General features: G+C 41.1%; 1 protein-coding gene across 2 annotated transcripts in view; it reads right to left on the reverse strand.

Moving 5' to 3' along the window:
* The window catches only part of cnih3 (cornichon family AMPA receptor auxiliary protein 3), a 299,348-nt gene that overhangs the window by 203,689 nt on the left and 76,075 nt on the right, over positions 1-19,584 (reverse strand). For both annotated transcript variants that reach the window (XM_033616954.2, XM_033616955.2), the window contains exon 3: positions 471-518. In XM_033616954.2, coding sequence (XP_033472845.1) covers positions 471-518 — 48 coding nt within the window. The remainder of the gene's footprint in view (positions 1-470; positions 519-19,584) is intronic.

Below are 19,584 nucleotides of genomic sequence, written 5' to 3' on the forward strand. Positions count from 1 at the left end.
AGGAGAAACGAGCCGTTCACGGCCCACAAACCTCTCCGCACTTTAGGGACTGTTCGTTACTTATGAAGGGACTTGTCAGGGGAGGAGGGTGGCTGGTTGATTCTTATTTTATTTATTTATTTTATTTTGATCCCCCCTATGTTCATCACTGATTGATGCTGTTTTTGAAGTATGAATTAGTTAATAAGTAATTTATTCCATTGAAATATCATTGATGTATCATAGAAAAGTGATTTATATGTTTATAAATGACAAAAGGCACATTTGCCTAATTTTTGCTGTGGTATCGTGATACTACTCAGAACCGTAATTCTTTAACTGGTATTGTACGGTGGGTCCCAATTTTGGTACTGTGACAACACTACATTGTAGTACATATTCTTCCACCATTAATAATTACATGCCAGTTACCTATCACATTCAGAACCTGAATGATACAAACATGGAGTGTTTTGTCCCTCTCAGCTTACCTTCCTCAGTAAGTTGCAGATTCTCTCAATGTTCCGCAGTCTCTCCCTCTGTAAGGAGACAAACAAGGAAAAGATTAGATTTGAACTTTCTAGGATTCCTAGGATGAAACACAATGGAAGTGCAAGTTTTTCCTTGTACATGGACTGAAAGAAGATGGAAATACATTTCCAGTAAGCTGTTCATATTCCAAAATATATTCCAGAAGAAGCTACAGAAATGAAAACAACCCACCATACATGAATACATCTTGGACCTAATTTTAATGGTATGTCAGAGGTTTGGAGGCCAAGTCATGCGACTCAAGTCAGACTCAAATTCATGAATCTGATGACTTAATGTAGACTTAACTTGACAAAATCAAAAAGTCTGGCACTCAACTCGGGACTTCATATCCAAAATGCAGACTTTGCCCAAACTTTGATTAATGTGTGTTTCACTCATTAAGGTGCAGTCAGTCTGGCTCACAGGCTAACAACAGCATTCTAGTTGTAAACCATACAACTTAATATTAATCACTTAAAAACTGTAATTAACCTCTGTCACTGCCCTTACACCCCCTGCAGCCAATCAGCATTCAACAATATAAACAAGCAATATTTCGGGCCCTATTTAGATGGTCTAAAGGGGACGGCGGAGGGCGCATAATCCATGTCGCAAGTGTCATTGCTATTTAGATGCAGGCGCAGTTGTCATTTTCATGCCCTGCGCCCTCTTCGTCTAACTAGCAAATGAACTTGCGCTTCTCTGGGTGTGTTGGTCTAAAAATGAGGAGTGGTCGGACGCAGTCATGGCGCGTTAATAGTTAGATGACGTAAAAAGCAAATGCGCCAGTGACCAACAAAAACCTGGTCTAAAGTCAACGGTGCAGTATTTCGCTTTCAAACAAGTTAGTCTCTAGGCGGGTGCACAATGCGCGTGCACTCTGCTCAGACACACACAGAGCAGCCACACATATGCAAAAGATAACAAATAAAAATATGATTACAATGTGAAAGATTATTATTGTGCACATTAAAATATTTATCAGAAACATGTCTTAATGGTCAGTCATTAATCAGAATGATCTAATCGCAGTAATAATGATCATCTTAATTTGTAATAATGACAAATGAAATTGTGAAATTATCTGACCAATCATTTTTTTGATTGAAAACCAAAGCCCACACATTGCATTTATTTTAACATGTTATACGAGGCTACATTATATTATATTATTATATTGTTATCTGAGTGTAGAGAGGACAAATAAGAGGCAGAACACAGCTCTAGGAAACATGTGAAAACAATTAACAAACGTGGGTGGGGGAGAAAACGCTGAACAGGTCCTAGCTGCAGGATCAGCACCTTGGGGAGCTCCGCGGCAGTCTGACAGCTGTGTTCTGTTATATGATGAAAACAGGTTTGAATAATATTCCACAGATATTTAGTAAGATCTTTTTTGTATTAGTGATCACACGCCTGCTTTACCTCGGGGAGCTTGGGTGCCTGTCTGCTGTCCCCGTAGATCTGATTCTGACGGGCCTTCACCTCCCGCACGAGGAGATCCGTCTCCTAAGCTGTAAAACGCTCACTCTTTCCAGTTGAGGTCCACCATCTAACTAGCTCTCCGCCATGCGCTCCAATCACGCCTCTTTTAAAGGGAATGAGAGGTGACACTCTGATTGGCTTATTGAATGATACGCCCAAAACACACCCATGACTAATTCACAGAGTAAGTCCAACCCTTTTAGACTCTCCGCCATGGCGCACAGTCTAAAAACGCGCTGTCTAACTAGCAAGTGACTGGGACACGCCCATGCGCCGCACGCCTGGTGTTTCGCATTTTAGACCATCTAAATAGGGCCCTTCATGTTTGAGAGGTCAATTCCACCTCCTCTCTCAAACCAGCTGGACTGTATAGATTGTGTGTAAAAGTTTAGGACTAGAACCCAACTGTGTTTCACTGCAGTCTTTATAGACATGAGTGGGAAGCAAAATTGGTGGGATCACATCATTACAAACTTAATACTAGTGTTTAATCCGTTGTTGGGATTCACAGGACCACAGATGATTTGTCATTTGTTAAAATCTAAACTGGACATGTGAAGGCTTTTATTCTCTGCATGCTCTTTGTTCTTCAGATAAAGAGTGCTATGTGCTACACTTTTACAGTGATAGGTGACTTTGTGATGTCACAGGCAACTGTAGAAGGTCTGCTCCCTTCAGACAGTCTTCTCTCTTGCTCCTGAGTTGCCGAGCAACTCACACCTCTTCGTCCTGAGCTGTGGACCAGCCCAGAGGTGCTCTCTTTCCCTCTGGGCCCAGACAGGCCTCTTTCTCCTGGCCTGCCAACCAACCCAGACCCTTGCTCATTGCCCCCAAACCACTAAAGGGAGGGCAATTGCTCACAGACTCTCTTAACCTGAACCAGAGACGTTAGGGGTGCAAGCACAAGGTTTGCAACTAACTTTCCAGCAACAAGGAGAACCAAGTGAGTTAGCCCCAATGTCTAATGCTGCCAGGACCCCGAGCGACTGGCTTCCTCGGCTCTTCACCTTTGGAACAAGGGACACAACAAAGACTACTTCTGGAACCAAAGCTCTTTCCAGCCTTCCTCTGCCAGCTAACAAAAGCAGCACACCACAAAGCGTCTCTTTCTTCCATCCATTCAAGGATCGGTAATGTACAGATGCAGCCACTTCAAATTTGCGTTTGGTCCATGATAGAGCACTCACCGATCTGTGACAGATCCCTGTTGTCACCTGGCCGGACTCGTAGTTTTAATGAGATCCCCCACAATGGCGTTTACGCCCCTAAGTTTAGTTTGTAGAAACCAGTTGCAAATATGGACTGAAGCAGAATCTTTCGTTAGATAAAAACAATATTGAATATTGGAAATGATTACATAGATATTTTCTTTTTTAATTATCATTTTGACGTTTAGACTGTACAACACTGCACATGCTCTGCCTGCCGCACGCAGCACGGCATCACCTCATTGATCTGTCGCTATCTGTCTAAACAGATTCATGGAAGCGATATTTCACAAGATCTGATGCAAGAGGAAAATGTCTATTATTATTTATCAACACTAGAACCACCAAGGGGTCATTTTTACCCCCCCGCCATTTTCAAATGCTTGTAACTGTGTCACAATAAAACTCTAACTTCTCTCTGCAAAATGCAAGCTAGTTTTGGCAGACAGACGGAAAGACAGACAGACAGACAGACAGACAGAAAAGAGGAAAAGAGAGAGATGTGGATCGTGTAGCCTAATTATGAACCAGAGAAAATGGATGAATGTTGAACAAGCTCTGGTGATGCTTCAGGACATAAGTGACAGAGAATCAGATGGGGGAGAGGTGACTGAGGGAGAGACTGATGATCCGTCCTTTTCACCTGGCAAGGAGGAGTCACCTGAAGATGAGGAACCGGAGCCGGCATTCAGAAAAAGGCCCAGGCCTCTGGTGGCAGAGGTTCCCCCTGCTTCAACCTCACAATAACAGCAGCCCTCTCTCTGAACACGTTTATTAATTATATAGGCTATATATATATATATATATATATATATATATATATATATATATATATATATATATATATATATGTATACACACACACACATATATACATATATAACATTCCTGGGTCTCAAACACAGGCACCAATTATGTTGTGAACATAAATCGGGGCGTCTCACGGAGGCACCAATTATGTTGGGGTCAATTGGCTATCGGAAATAATTAATAATTATTAATAATAATTAATAATTATGTTAAATCATGTGACTTAAGTAACATTAAATCACCTTGTGGGGCACTATTCCCGTAAAGGCAAAATGATAGCCAGTTAAAGATATCAGTCTCATAAAATATGCTAAACTATTAATTTGGAGTTTTGATTAATAATTAAATTAATGACAATAACCAAAATTAACAGTAAAGCCTGAAGGATTTCGGAGTTCTGGATGCAGCTGAGGTTGACTATTCATTCACCCTTGTGCAACATTAAACAGACAGCAGGTATGATTCCAAAGAATTATATTTATTCACAAACTAGTAAAGCAAACCAAAACACACAAATTCTAACTAACTATATACAAACTTGGTGTGTGTGTGTGTGTGTGTGTGTGTGTGTAGGCGGGTGTGGTGATCGAAGAGCCATTTGGCCTACAAAACAAAATGGCAAAGGAAAAGAAGCGGGAACTTTGAGATGCCTGTTTGGGTGTAGCTCTGTTGAAAGCCTATTTGTTAATGACTATATGCCAATGTAATTTGTGTTGCAAACAGTCTGGATTAGTGCAGAAATTGTTTAGTTGTGTGCGAGAATCTGTTTGTGAACAGTATTAGCAAACTAAACACTTAGCTTTGGCGAAGCCAACTAATCAATGACCTGACTGCAAACAATCACAACAATAACTCAATGACAGCATTAAATAACATACAACAGGTTAACCCTATGGGCCCTAGGTGTTTTGGGGGTATTTTTACTGCCTTTACTTTTAAGCTCATATCACAGTCATTCTAAAGGCTACATGCACATGCTGTATCTTGTTTGTTTTTTTCAGGACAATCTGGGCTAACCAGATTTGCCATCATTTCATGTCCTTCTATGTGCCTGTATTTTATATTAATTTTTATATCAATGAAAAAAACAAATCCGTGTTACTAAATTCTTACATTTTTACATGTATCTCAACATAGCAAGTTGGAAGTAGACATATTCTTCCGTATATGAAGAGGGGAGACTCTCTGGAATCTGGCAATATAAGAACCATGATGGTGGGACATTCTGTCACTTCACAGTTGTCCAAAACATGTGGTTTGTGCCAGGCGGAAATGATTGCCAGTATTTTTTCATTATCGCAAGAACTGGACAATATGGAGATGTTTGCATCTTGAAAGCCGGACTACAAATGTGGATCGACAGGGAGAAACACACACAAGCCTAAGACGTGGTGAGATACGATTTTCCTCACTATATGAAGTGACTGATAACAAGATCTGTATAATGGATTGTAAAGAAATTTGTCAGGTTTTTATTTTGTAGACAATCAATCTGTATTTATAGCATGATGGGATGACAGCACAATGATGTGTGTGGTATCACTGGAAAGCTCTAGTCCTGCGCTTTCATGTGATATGGGTGGCATTTCTGTGCGAGCCTGCATTCGCGAGTAAACCATCTAAGAGTAATGTGTGTGCAAAGCTGTATAAAAGCTCTGTTATACATCATTTTAGTGTAACTTTATCTTTTTTTTTTTTGCTGTGAAAACATTGGACTACCAACAAGTGCTTGGTCTTGTCGGAAAGCTGTTTCATGTGATATGCGTGGCTTCTCGCTATGACGCACGGTCACGGAGAAAACAGGTGTGAATTTGGACACACTATGCGTCGTTTTGGCCCATAGTCTTGCTTAGCCTGTAAAGCTGTGATAAAACTATGCCCAGTTTTACGCTACGGATCCTTGAGTGGATGGGAGAAAGAGTCACTTGGTGGTGTACTGCTTTGTTAGCCGGCAGAAGAAGGCGGGAAAGAGCTGTGGTTCCAGGTGCAGTCTCTGTTGTGTCCTTTGTTCCAAAGGTGGAACTCTGGTCGCTCGAGGTCTTTACAGTGTTAGACGCTGGGTGCTAACTCACTTGGTTCTCTTTGTTGCTAGAAAGCTAGTTGCAAACCTTGTGCTTGCAAATCTAACTTCTCAGGTTCAGATTTGCCTCAGCCTTGAGCATGGGCAAGTCCTGGTCCAGGAAAAGAGAGTCTGTCAGCAATTGCCCCACCTTTGATGGTTCAGAGGAAGGAGCAAAGGCCTGAGCATCTCTGTTCCAGGCCCAGCAGGAAAGAGGTGTGGGCTGCTCCGCAGTTCCTGAGAAAGAGGGCAGGACTGTTTGAAGGGAGCAGACCTTCTACAGATGCCTGTGGCATCACATAGTCACATGTCACTGTAAAAGTCCTGTCCAATCAAGTTGTGAGACTTGTGTGGTGATCAACCAGATGTGTGAGGGCTATGCAACTGGAAAAGATGGAACTATGTGGAAGCATATACACAGCCGGGATTACACAGTGGGAGAGCGCAGTCACAGAACATCTTGACTGAAGTAGCTGGCCCAAATGCATATGCACGCCGCAATACTGATGACCATTTGGACCCGTTCATGTGTGTCTGATGGATCGTGTCAGGCTGCAACACATCTACATCTGTGAGCGGTGCATTGTTGCCAACACAACTCCGCCGTTCGCGATACAGAGAGCAGAGGAGAATTGTAAACATGCGACCATGTACAGAAACGAATTTCGTTAGTCTTAAATATGAAGAATTTTAAAATGTCACTAAACTTACGACTTTCGTAAGTGTTAAATATGAAGAATTGTAAAATGTCACTTGGATGAGGCTGTCAATCTGTCAGTGCTAGATCACAGGCTGAAATTCGCATTTCAGCCTCACATGCAGCTGCAACGACGGTCAAGCTGCATGTAGTCTGCAGAGTTTAACTGAAAAGGAGTGAAGTATTTTCACTAATGCAACATAATGTGGTCCTGTTTATCTTGGAAGGTGAGAGAGATCAAATTAGCATTACCATGAACCTTTTCATTCCTTCTGAATGGGTGAGTGTTTCCATCTGAATAGGTTTCCCAGTCACTCAGATAGTCACGCTAAGTCGGCTATATGAACTTTTGATGCAAACATTCAACAACACATCGTCACCGTCGATGTCTGAACTACCATATAAAAGTGATATTTTACAATTCTTCACATTATAAACTAAAAAAATGATTTTGTCTCTTAATTAATGTTAATGTTATTTTAAAATTCATTTTTCGAAATGATTTAAGTAATTATTTTCAGGCATTAAGTTATTTTCATAATGTTTCTCATTATTCTGAGAGACTAACCTGGACCTGGGCCAACTGTAACAAAATTTTAGGTTTTCCTTAATAACTGATGTGTTTATAACACTGATGCTGCAGCAGGTAAAGGTGGTCATTTTATTAACTTAAAGGGATAATGCACCCAAAAATGAAAATTCAGCCATTACTCACCCATATGCTAAGGGAGGCTCAGGTGAAGTTTTAGAGTCCTCACATCCCTTGCAGAGATCCCAGGTTGAGAAGGGGTAGCAACACAACTCCACTTAATGGAGGCTTACAGCACCACAGATTCAAACATCCAAAAACACATAATTGAAACCACAAATTATCTCCATACTGCTTGTCCGTAGTGATCCAAGTGCCCTGAAGCCCCAAAAAAGTTGTTTGGAAAAATGTTTTTAGCCTCATTGTAGCCTGTAGCTCTAACTGCCTCTCTGTGCACCGTGCTCACGTGCACGCTTGCATGCGAGACTAGCGAAAGCACATGAACACGCATGAACATGGTGCCCATGTCTCATGGTCTTGTGCAAGCGCACACATGTGAGCGTGGTGTAAAGAGAGGCAGTTAGAGCTACAGGCTACAATGAGGCTAAAAACAGAGCTCAAATGACGATCTTCCAAAAGACTTTTTATGTCGGGGCTTCAGGGCACTTGGATCACTACGGACAAGCAGTATGGAGATATTATTTGAATCTGGGGCGCCTTAAGCCTCCATTAGGTGGAGTTGTGTTGCTACCCCCTCTCCCCTTGGACCTCCGCAAGGGATGTGGGGACTCTAAGGGCCCTATTTAGATGGTCTAAAGCGGACGGCGGAGGGCACGTAATCCATGTCGCAAGTGTCATTGCTATTTAGATGCAGGCGCAGTTGTCATTTTCACACCCTGCGCCCTCGTTGTCTAACTAGCAAATGAACTTGCGCACCTGAACCTCCCGCAGCATATGGGTGAGTAGATAATGGCTGAATTTTAATTTTTGGGCGCACTATCCCTTTAAATACTGCTGGGTGGCTTATTGTAACCTGTAATAATATAACCTAGCAACAGTAACAGGGGGTATTTGCCTGGAAGTTGGCGGGAAGTTGGCAGGCATCAGGAAGGCTTTCGGATGGCGTAGGAAATTTGAAGTGGCTGCATTTGTAACAAGTGGGTATAGCTTTATCACAGCTGTAGAGGCTAAGCAAGACTGTTTAACTTGTTGAATGTGATTTAATGCTGTTCACTGAGTTATTGTTGTGATTGTCTGCAGTTAGGTCATTGGTTAGTTGGCTTCTCCAAAGCTAAGTGTTTAGTTTGCTTATGCTGTTCTCAGACAGAGTACTGCACGCAACTAAACATCCTCTGCATTAATCCAAAGCCTTTCCAACACATATCACTTTCACATAGACTCATTCACAAATAGGCTTTCAACAGAGCTACACCCAAACAGGCAACTCAAATTAGAATTTATGTGTTTTGGTTTTGCTTTGCTTACTTTATGAATAAATATATTTCTTTGGAATCATACCTGCTGTCTGTTTAATGTTGCTCAAGAGTGAATGAATAGTCAACCTCTGCTGCATCAAGAACTCCGAAATCCATCGGGCTTTACTAATAAATTTGGTTATTGTTATTAATTTAATTATTAATCAAAATTCCAAATTGATAGTTTAGCGTATTTTATGTGACTGATATCTTTAACGGGCTATCATTTTCCCTTTTTAGGAATGGTGCCCCATGGGGTGATTTAATGTAAATTAAGTCACATTATTTAACATAATTAACAATAATTAATTATTAATTATTATTAATTATTTCAGATAGCCAATTTGATACTTTAATTGGAGATCTATTACAAGGTCAGGCCCATGTTAAGGCTTAAGTTCCAACAAATGGTGCTGCCGTGTAAAACATAGCACTGGTGCCTAGATCACAACAAATAGTATCCCCTTTTACAGCATCACCTGTATAATTTACAACATTAATAATGTCTCCCTTGAGGCCCAGAATTGTTCCCTACATCAATGGTACCCCTTGGTGAGGCCTAATATTGTTGTTCCCAACATAAATGGTGCCTCCGTGTGACACCCAAAATGTTGTTCCCAACACTGTGAACTTCAAAAATGTGTCCATACTCCAAAGCATGATGAGCAATAGTTAGTGCAGAGTCCTGCTAAATAAATAGATAAATAAATATTTATATATAGGTGGGAGATATATACATATATATACATATTTTTTTTATATACAGTCAGGTCCATAATTATTTGGACAATGATACAGTTGTCATCATTTTGGCTCTGTACACCACCACAATGGGTTTTAAATGAAACAATGAATACCTGCTTAAAGTGCAGACTCTCAGCTTTCATTTAAGGCTTTTTTCAAAAATGTAGTATGAACCGTGTAGGAATTACAACCATTTCTTCACACAGTCCCCCAACTTTAAGGGCTCATAAGTATTTGGACAAACTAACATAATCATCAATTAAACAGTCAGTTTTAATACTTGATTGCAAATCCTTTACAGTCAATGACTGCCTGAAGTGTTGGACACATAGGCATCATCAGATGCTGGGTTTCTTCCCTGGTGATGCTCTGCCAGCCCTTTACTGCAGCCGTCTGCACTTCCTGCTTGTGTTTTGGGTGTTTTGCCCTCAGTTTTGGCTTCAGCAAGAGAAACGCACGCTCAGTTGGATTCAGGTCAGATGATATGACTTGGCCATTGCAGAACATTCCACTTCTTTGCCTTAAAAATGTCTTTGGTTGCTTTTGCAGTATGCTTCAGGTCATTGTCCAACTGCACTGTGAAGCATCGTCCAATGAGTTTTGAAACATTTGGTTGAATCTGAGCAGATAATGTAGCCCCAAACACTTCAGCTTTCATCCTGCTGCTCTTGTCAGCAGTCACATCATCAATAAATACAAGAGAACCAGTTCCACTGGCAGCCATACATGGCCATGACATAACAATACCTCCACCATGCTTCACTGATGAGGTGGTGTGCTTTGGATCATGAGCAGTCCCTTCCCTTCTTCCTTCTCTTGTCTTCCCATCATTCTGGTAGTTGATCTTTGTTTTATCTGTCCATAGTATGCTGTTCCACAACTGTACAGGCTTTTTAGATGTTTTTTTTTCATACTACATTTTTGAATGTAATGTACGTATTCATTGTTTCATTTAAAACCCATTGTGGTGGTGTACAGAGCCAAAATGATGACAACTGTATCATTGTCCAAATAATTATGGACCTGACTGTATATATATAGGCCTAGTCTATTAATCCCCCTGAGGGGAAATTCAATTTTTTCACTCTTTTGTCATTAACACACAGGTCCGAAAGACACACACATGCACAAACAGGACCTACACATGCACAAAGTGGAGAGATGTCAGAGTGAGGCGGCTGCCTTGGTCAGGCGCCCCGAGCAGTTGGGGGGTTCGGTGCCTTGCTCAAGGGCACCTCGGCAGTGCCCAGAAGGTGAACTGGCACCTCTCCAGCTACCAGTCCACGCTCCATATTTGCCGGTTCCCAACCCAAGTCCCCAACATTTGACAGTTAATGTAGCACCCTTGTCAAGCCTGGTCTAGTCTCGCCACCAGACAATCAGAGATCTCCGCCTTCTGATAGTCTGGAGACACTCCTTTCTAAAGTGTGTTTAACACACCGGCGAAAACGGCCGGCAACAAAGCAACACCTCTTGCATTTTTGAAAAGGACACGCCTTCTCGGAAATGTGCGCTCCTCCTTTTCTCGTCCGCAAGGAAACAAACACACAGAGAGCTTGAAAATGGATGCCGAGAGATTTAACTCCGTTTTATCAAACGTGTGCTCATCTGTGAAGAAAATATTTTTTCCAGCGAATGTCTGAGTTACAACATTATTGAGCTAACTGGAGTAGTTTCATGTCGTATCCAACAATGGGAGGCTTTTAACAGATGACGTCCAGATGTTAGCTTTGCTGCTGCTGTTAGATGTCCCTGTCAGCTGCAGCCACTGATGCTTTCTAGACATCATGATTTCCCAAAACTGAATAAATACCACACATAGCAACACAAAACTGCTTTGCTAGCTCAGTCATGTTGTAACTAAGATATCCGCTGGAAAAGATATTTTTTTCACGGACCGTTTAATGAGTTATTACCTATTACAGACACTGCTAACGGCTAACAGGGCTAACAGCTAATGGTTAGCCCAGCTAAATGTGCACACAGAAATAGTAATGTTTGTTCAATCATTGTGTTTATAGACTTTACAAACATCGGATTAGTCCATACGGTATACAGCGATGTGAAAAATGTGATATATAGGCTATATATATATATAGCTAAAAGCTCTGCTGGTTTTCTACCCGGAAGTATTTGTAAACAACAAGGCGATTCCCTCTATAGTCCGGCTGGATGGATTAGTCATGGCCTTGTAAAAGATTATGTTTGTTTCTTTTAGTTGGCGAGAATGTGTCGCCGCAAACGCGACAAACATCCACTAACTTTGACGGCATTTCCTGCGAGCACGGCTGAGCCATTTTATACCGCTACACGTGTTTCTAGTGGAACTATGTTTACAAGCACAAGAGTTCAGCGAGCCACCGAAGGACCGCCCTGCAGATTTACTATTGGTTCTGCAACGTAGGGAGTTTTTTTAAACTCTGAAATTGTATCCACCCATCTAAACAGAAAATCAGGGAGAAAGTCATCAGTCTTTAGTTAAGCAAAGCGTCTAAAGACTGACTTGTGAGTCTAAGCCTGGTCCAGCTGATAAATTTCTCTAATCGGGTCATGTAACTTTGTATTGCTTTGGGTCTTGACTGTGAGTATCAGTATGTCTAAAGCCCAAGGGGATGGCTTGCTATCAGCTCTGATGATGTGGTGTGTCATAGTTATTGAGAGAGAAAAATGTTTTTTGATGCAAGACATGAAGCAGAACAACATGAAATGTTTTACTACTTTGTGTTGCTGCCAGTTTTCTTTCTTCAGGTCTGTTCACGTATCATGATTTGGATCAGGTCTAATTATCCTCTGATCTGAAGTGATCAGGTCTGATAGTCCTCAAGCTTCTGAAAAAGTACTGTATATGTTGGACTTCTCCTCTTACAGTCTAGACCAGAGAAGACCTTTCTGGTCCATTTTAAGATCTCATCAATCTTTGTAATGTCTCTGCATTAGTCGTGTTGTGTTGCAGCAAAAAACTGACTCATAAAGAATTTTGGAGGAGAGATTGTTAAGAGAGCTTTTCTCCTCTGTTTCTCACTGTGATTATGGTTCAAGCCACGAAGTTGCAGAACTCTATTGAGTTTGTGCTGGTTCTTTTGGGTTCGAGCCCTGAAGGGGCCTTAACTCAGAAACAATTTGTCTAATCATCATCTAGCAGGCTCATACCTTTGCTCAATTAACCATGAGCTGAGTGAGCTAGAGATAGGCAACTGGGCACCAATGTTGTTTGAAATCTTAAGTACATGTTGGGAAATAGGTGCATCAAAGCATTTTAAGCCGCAAATGCCAAGGATGTGTACCTAAAAACTATGTGGACAGAATTTCACTAATTTGGTGCACATGTTCTGGGGGCAAATATTAATCAGGATTTGAACTGTCATAATCACTGGATTGTTGGCGTGGCCTAGTCAGCATTATATGCTAAAAAAACCTTTGCTCAATTTGCCATGAGCTGGAATGAGCTGCTTCAAATTATTCCAAATAGGCTTGATGGTGACACTATGATGACAGCAAAAAGATGAAAACTTTGACAGACCACGCTCCTCATACTGTGAATCTGACTGACTTAAAACTGGAAACACATTTGCATTTCAATGTCTTCAAGTAATGTATGTATTATAATAATGTATTTTTGTTTTATTTGCAGAATGTGAAAAACATCTACGTTTTTAATTTTGACTGTATCAATTCCAATGTGGTAAACAGCATTCCGAAAAAAACTAAATAATTCTCTTAAAAATGTGCTGGACAAAGACTGGACAAAAAAAATGGCTGCAGTAATTGGGAAAGGGCAGGGCTTATCAGGAAATTGGCCATACATTAACTAATGTACAAGCAATCTTGATTAAACTGAGTGGAGACATCCTGAACAAAATTAAACCAAGCTGACGTGACTTTGCTCAGCTTTGTGAAGCCCGAAATCCTCTTGCTGTTGCTTGTGGCTGTTGTGGTCTGGGTTTTGTATTTTCTTGTTTTGTTTTATTTTTTCCTCTCTCCCTGCAGTGTGTGTGTGTGTGTGTGTGGCAGCAGGCGGGCTGGCTTTCCACTCACCCTCTCCCTGAGATTTGGCAGACGAGACACACCAGGGGGGTATTCCAGGTAGGAGGTGTCTAATCCTGAACTCTGAGTTGACTTACCCTGAGATGGGAAACTCTGAGTATCCGGTTCCAGAACAGCTGATTTGAATTAGTTCAATCAACTCTGAGTAGGTACACCTTGAGTTAAGCGCATGCACAACCATGATAAAAAGCCATCATCAATGGAGCCCCGATACCTCGACACACCATGGCAACCAGAGAGAAAAAACTATCAACTTATTTTACACCTGTGGAATTAGAAGTGCTCATGAATGCCTACAGCGAATATGAGCATATATTTCATTAAAAAAAAAGTAACACCGCTAAAGCTGCCACGGAAAGAGAGGCCACATGGGAGAAAACTGCTGCCTGAGTCAACGTGTAAGTTTGAATGCACTAGTTCATTAATTTAACATTTAACCACACTTAATTAAAATCATAGCATACAGGTGAAAAAGTGGTGGAGTGGTTTTGAATAAAATCTGATTTTCATGTAGGTGTAATCTCATAGGGGAAAAATGCACTTGGAAGCAGCTTAAAATGAAATATAAAAACATCACTCGAACAGGTAAGGCATATTTTACTTGGCCATGATTGTACCTTTCTTTAGTTTTATTCATATTTGATTTATTAAACAAAGTAGCTCAAATACCCTGTCATTCAGTGGCTATTTCATTATGTACTGTAGGCCACTAGTAATTTAAGCCCCCCCCCCCCCCCGAAAAATACTGTTTCAACTTTTATGTCCTCTTGCCTAATATCCTGCTTAGTAACATTTGAGTTCTACTCAGCCCACAGAAAGAAGGCAGAGGCCCGCAAAACAGGTGGAGGGCTGCCACCACCACCTCTGACAGAGGCTGAGGAGCTGGCAACTTGGCCTCCACATTGGTGATGATATGTGCTGCATCACATATAATCTTGACAGTGCAGAGAATGACATGTTAGTTGCAGTATATTGTGACGTATCATCTGTCACTTGAAGATAAGGCTAGTAAATGTGCTTGAACATTAATGCTGTGGAAGGACTTCCTATTAACATAGTCCCCCTCATTTTCTGCTGGAGCAGTGAGTATTTGGGTGACATCTATGCACCCTAAGACATTGGGAAGCCCTGCAAAATAATAGCTAATTACTGATCTCAGTCTGAGGTTGCAGCAGAATGTCTCTAACATAATGTTAAATATAATATAGAATACAGAATATAATTTTAGAATAATGTCATTGACTTCAACTGATTTCTACATCGGTTACCTGCAATCCTGTGGAATTCCTCTTTTATGCTCCTAAGAAGTTTGTGCCCAGGGAACACCACCATTATGGGCAGCAGGTGTTTGAGAGCTAGTGGCACCTTTCTGACAGCTCTACACACTGTGGCCTTTCTGATATGTTCTGCATCATCAATATCATATAAAAAGCTACCATTCGCAAAAAAACGTAGCGTGATGCACAACATTTGCTCTGATGAGAGCACATGTTCATGGTGTGTCAGATTTGATATGTGTGGCAGGTAAATGATTGAGTCTAATTAAAAAATGGTATGGTTCAAACACATAGGCCTATTCATTGGGGAATGACAGCACATCTAAACGGGGTCTAAAGATCTTCTCCCGGCATAAGGTATTGCGAATTAATTCTGCCTCGATACCAATGGGATTTCCTACATACCGACAACCCATGTCTGTCCGACAGCTTGCTTCAGGCTCAGCAGTAGGGAGGAGAGAGGGTGAACTCAGGGTTTTTTTTATAGAAAGCCTGCCAGCGAGCAGGTTAGGTTCACAGAGTCAGTTGCCATGATGATTGACTCAGAGTTTGACTTACCTCTCTTTCTGGAACTGAAAACCCAGAGGTTCTCATTAAAGGTTTTCACTAAACCTGCTTTCTGGAATACCCCCCTGGCTTCAATCTCCACAATCAACCCTCAGTATAAGCCTGGTCATGACTCCACTCCTGTGCCAGATAATTCGTCCTGTTCGGTAGAATATACAGCCCTTGTGAATTTTCCTCCAGTATTAAGGGAAGAGTTTCTTGCATAGTGTTTTTCATAGCTGCTTACCAGTGTCAGCGTCAGCCATGAGAGCTTCCATGTCCCTGCGTTTTCACCTGCGTTCAGCTAATCAGAGGACTCCACCTGTGCCTTTTTGCCTGTTTGATTCACGAAAGTCTGTAAATTATGTAACCGGTGATTGCCTCTACCTCAGTTGGTCCAGAACACTACTCAGCCGTAACAGTGAGTGCGTGTACATGGACAGTTCAAAGTCCGTGTAAGGCAAATTCTTATATTTTCTTCTAAACACATTAAATAGGTCATAAAAGTATTCCTCAAAATGTGTAAAAAAGCCTTTCAACCATTTACAATTCAATTGTGGAGCTAGGCTCCACAAACTGTTTCTAGGTTTCTGTGTTCTGGATTTAGTGGGCGGGCCTTAAATCATAGCCGCGTTATGTAATGGAGCTATCCCTGCTACAAACACACAAACACAAACAGGCTGTAGCAGTATAAATAGAGGGAATAGCCTTGTTGTTTACAAATACTTCTGGGTAGAAAACCAGCAGAGTTTAACTATATACTATATACATATATACATACATATATATGTATATATATATATATATATATATATATATATATATATATACACAATAGGGATGCACCGAAATGAAAATCTGTGGCCGAAGCCGAATAATATTAAATGCTTGGCCGAATACCAAGTGCCCAATACCAAATATTGTTGTTTATTTTTTCATTAGTTTTTGCAGATGAACCCCCTCCAGATTAGTGTTGTCACGGTACCAATATTGGGACCCACTGTACGATACCAATGAAAATATCATGGTTCTGAGTAGTATCACGATACCACAACGAAAATGACGCAGATGTGCCTTTTGTCATTTATAAAAAGATAAATCACTTTTCTATAATACATCAATGATATTTCAATGGAATAAATTACTTATTAACTTATTCATACTTCAAAAACAGCATCAATCAGTGATGAACATAGGGGGGATCAAAATAAAATAAATAAATAAAATAAGAATCAACCAGCCACCCTCCTCCCCTGACAAGTCCCTTCATAAGTAACGAACAGTCCCTAAAGTGCGGTGAGGTTTGTGGGCCGTGAACGGCTCGCTTCTCCTCTGACACATCACATACCTGTGTTCGGCTGGCTCGGCTGTTCAGGTACATTTGGGCAGTCATGACGCCAAGAAGAGGATATTATTGGAGCCGACTTCTCCGTCGCGGTAAGCCTATGGCCGCCGTATTTGACAGGAATAGACCTACATTACTGTCTGTGTCTGTGACCCCCGTTCAACCCACACCCAATGGGATTTGCCTTTCGTTTCTGCTGGTGGTTAAAATCTGTAGGCTGCTCGCACAGCGTGCTGAATGATTTAAGCCTATTTTGCTCGCTCAAAACTATTTTTAGTCGCAAATGCGAGTGACGTGACGGGTGGATCGCCACACTGCCGACATTTTACTCGGCCCGTCATGGCACGCTGTTTGATTGCGTTATCAAAACACGCCGCTATTATTCGGCCTTGCTTTTAACTTATTCCACCGAATACTGAATGCATGTTTTTTTGCAATATTCGGCCGAATATATTCGGTTACCGAATATTCGGTGCATCCCTAATATATATGTGTGTATATATATATATATATATATATATGTATGTATGTATATATATATATATATATATATATATATATATATATATATATATATATATATATATATATATATATGTATATACAGTACAGGCCAAAAGTTTGGACACACCTTCTCATTCAATGCGTTTTCTTTATTTTCATGACTATTTACATTGTAGATTCTCACAGAAGGCATCAAAACTATGAATGAACACATGTGGAGTTATGTACTTAACAGAAAAAGGTGAAATAACTGAAAACATGTTTTATATTCTAGTTTCTTCAAAATAGCCACCCTTTGCTCTGATTACTGCTTTGCACACTCTTGGCATTCTCTCCATGAGCTTCAAGAGGTAGTCACCTGAAATGGTTTCCACTTCACAGGTGTGCCTTATCAGGGTTAATTAGTGGAATTTCTTGCTTTATCAATGGGGTTGGGACCATCAGTTGTGTTGTGCAGAAGTCAGGTTAATACACAGCCGACAGCCCTATTGGACAACTGTTAAAATTCATATTATGGCAAGAACCAATCAGCTAACTAAAGAAAAACGAGTGGCCATCATTACTTTAAGAAATGAAGGTCAGTCAGTCCGGAAAATTGCAAAAACTTTAAATGTGTCCCCAAGTGGAGTCGCAAAAACCATCAAGCGCTACAACGAAACTGGCACACATGAGGACCGACCCAGGAAAGGAAGACCAAGAGTCACCTCTGCTTCTGAGGATGAGTTCATCCGAGTCACCAGCCTCAGAAATCGCAAGTTAACAGCAGCTCAGATCAGAGACCAGATGAATGCCACACAGAGTTCTAGCAGCAGACCCATCTCTAGAACAACTGTTAAGAGGAGACTGCGCCAATCAGGCCTTCATGGTCAAATAGCTGCTAGGAAACCACTGCTAAGGAGAGGCAACAAGCAGAAGAGATTTGTTTGGGCCAAGAAACACAAGGAATGGACATTAGACCAGTGGAAATCTGTGCTTTGGTCTGATGAGTCCAAATTTGAGATCTTTGGTTCCAACCGCCGTGTCTTTGTGAGACGCAGAAAAGGTGAACGGATGGATTCCACATGCCTGGTTCCCACTGTGAAGCATGGAGGAGGAGGAGGTGTGATGGTGTGGGAGTGTTTTGCTGGTGACACTGTTGGGGATTTATTCAAAATTGAAGGCACACTGAACCAGCATGGCTACCACAGCGTCCTGCAGCGACATGCCATCCCATCCGGTTTGCGTTTAGTTGGACGATCATTTATTTTTCAACAGGACAATGACCCCAAACACACCTCCAGGCTGTGTAAGGGCTATTTGACCAAGAAGGAGAGTGATGGAGTGCTGCGGCAGATGACCTGGCCTCCACAGTCACCGGACCTGAACCCAATCCAGATGGTTTGGGGTGAGCTGGACCGCAGAGTGAAGGCAAAGGGGCCAACAAGTGCTAAACACCTCTGGGAACTCCTTCAAGACTGTTGGAAAACCATTTCAGGTGACTACCTCTTGAAGCTCATCGAGAGAATGAGCAAAGCAGTAATCAGAGCAAAGGGTGGCTATTTTGAAGAAACTAGAATATAAAACATGTTTTCAGTTATTTCACCTTTTTCTGTTAAGTACATAACTCCACATGTGTTCATTCATAGTTTTGATGCCTTCAGTGAGAATCTACAATGTAAATAGTCATGAAAATAAAGAAAACGCATTGAATGAGAAGGTGTGTCCAAACTTTTGGCCTGTACTGTACATATATATATATATATATAGAGAGAGAGAGAGAGAGAGACAGACTAATCTGAGGTTTGTAAAGTCTATAAACACAATGTTTGAACAAACATTACTATTTCTGTGTGCACGTTTTGTAATTAATAACATGGTTATGATAGGTTAGCTGGGCTAACCGTTAGCTGTTATCCATTAGCCGTTAGCCGTTAGCGGTGTCTGTAATAACTCAGTGACTCAATAAACGGTCTGTGAAAAAAATATTTTTTCCAGCGGATGTCTTAGTTACAACATCGTCAAGCATCTTGTTATCCGGAGTGAGGACTACAGTGTTTTCTTCCAGTAAACGTAAACACGTAACATCTGCCCCGCCCTCTATCCAATCAGAAACCTTCCCTGCCCCAAACCTTGCGTGGACCCAAATAAAGGCCATTAAACTGATCTCCCGTGTAAACCCTCATTTGGAATGAATATTTCCCATGTAAACTACCTGGAAAAACTTTAATTCCGAATGATTTCATTCAGATTTATTTAATTCCGAATGAGAAGCCATCATGTAACTGCACCCAGTGGCTTTGATTTTGGGTAATTGAGCAGCTTCATTCTGTTGTGTTTAAGTTAGCATATTTTAATATTTGAGTGTTTTC

Source organism: Epinephelus lanceolatus, chromosome 13 (genome assembly GCF_041903045.1).
Source record: "Epinephelus lanceolatus isolate andai-2023 chromosome 13, ASM4190304v1, whole genome shotgun sequence".
Lineage (NCBI taxonomy): Eukaryota > Metazoa > Chordata > Actinopteri > Perciformes > Serranidae > Epinephelus > Epinephelus lanceolatus.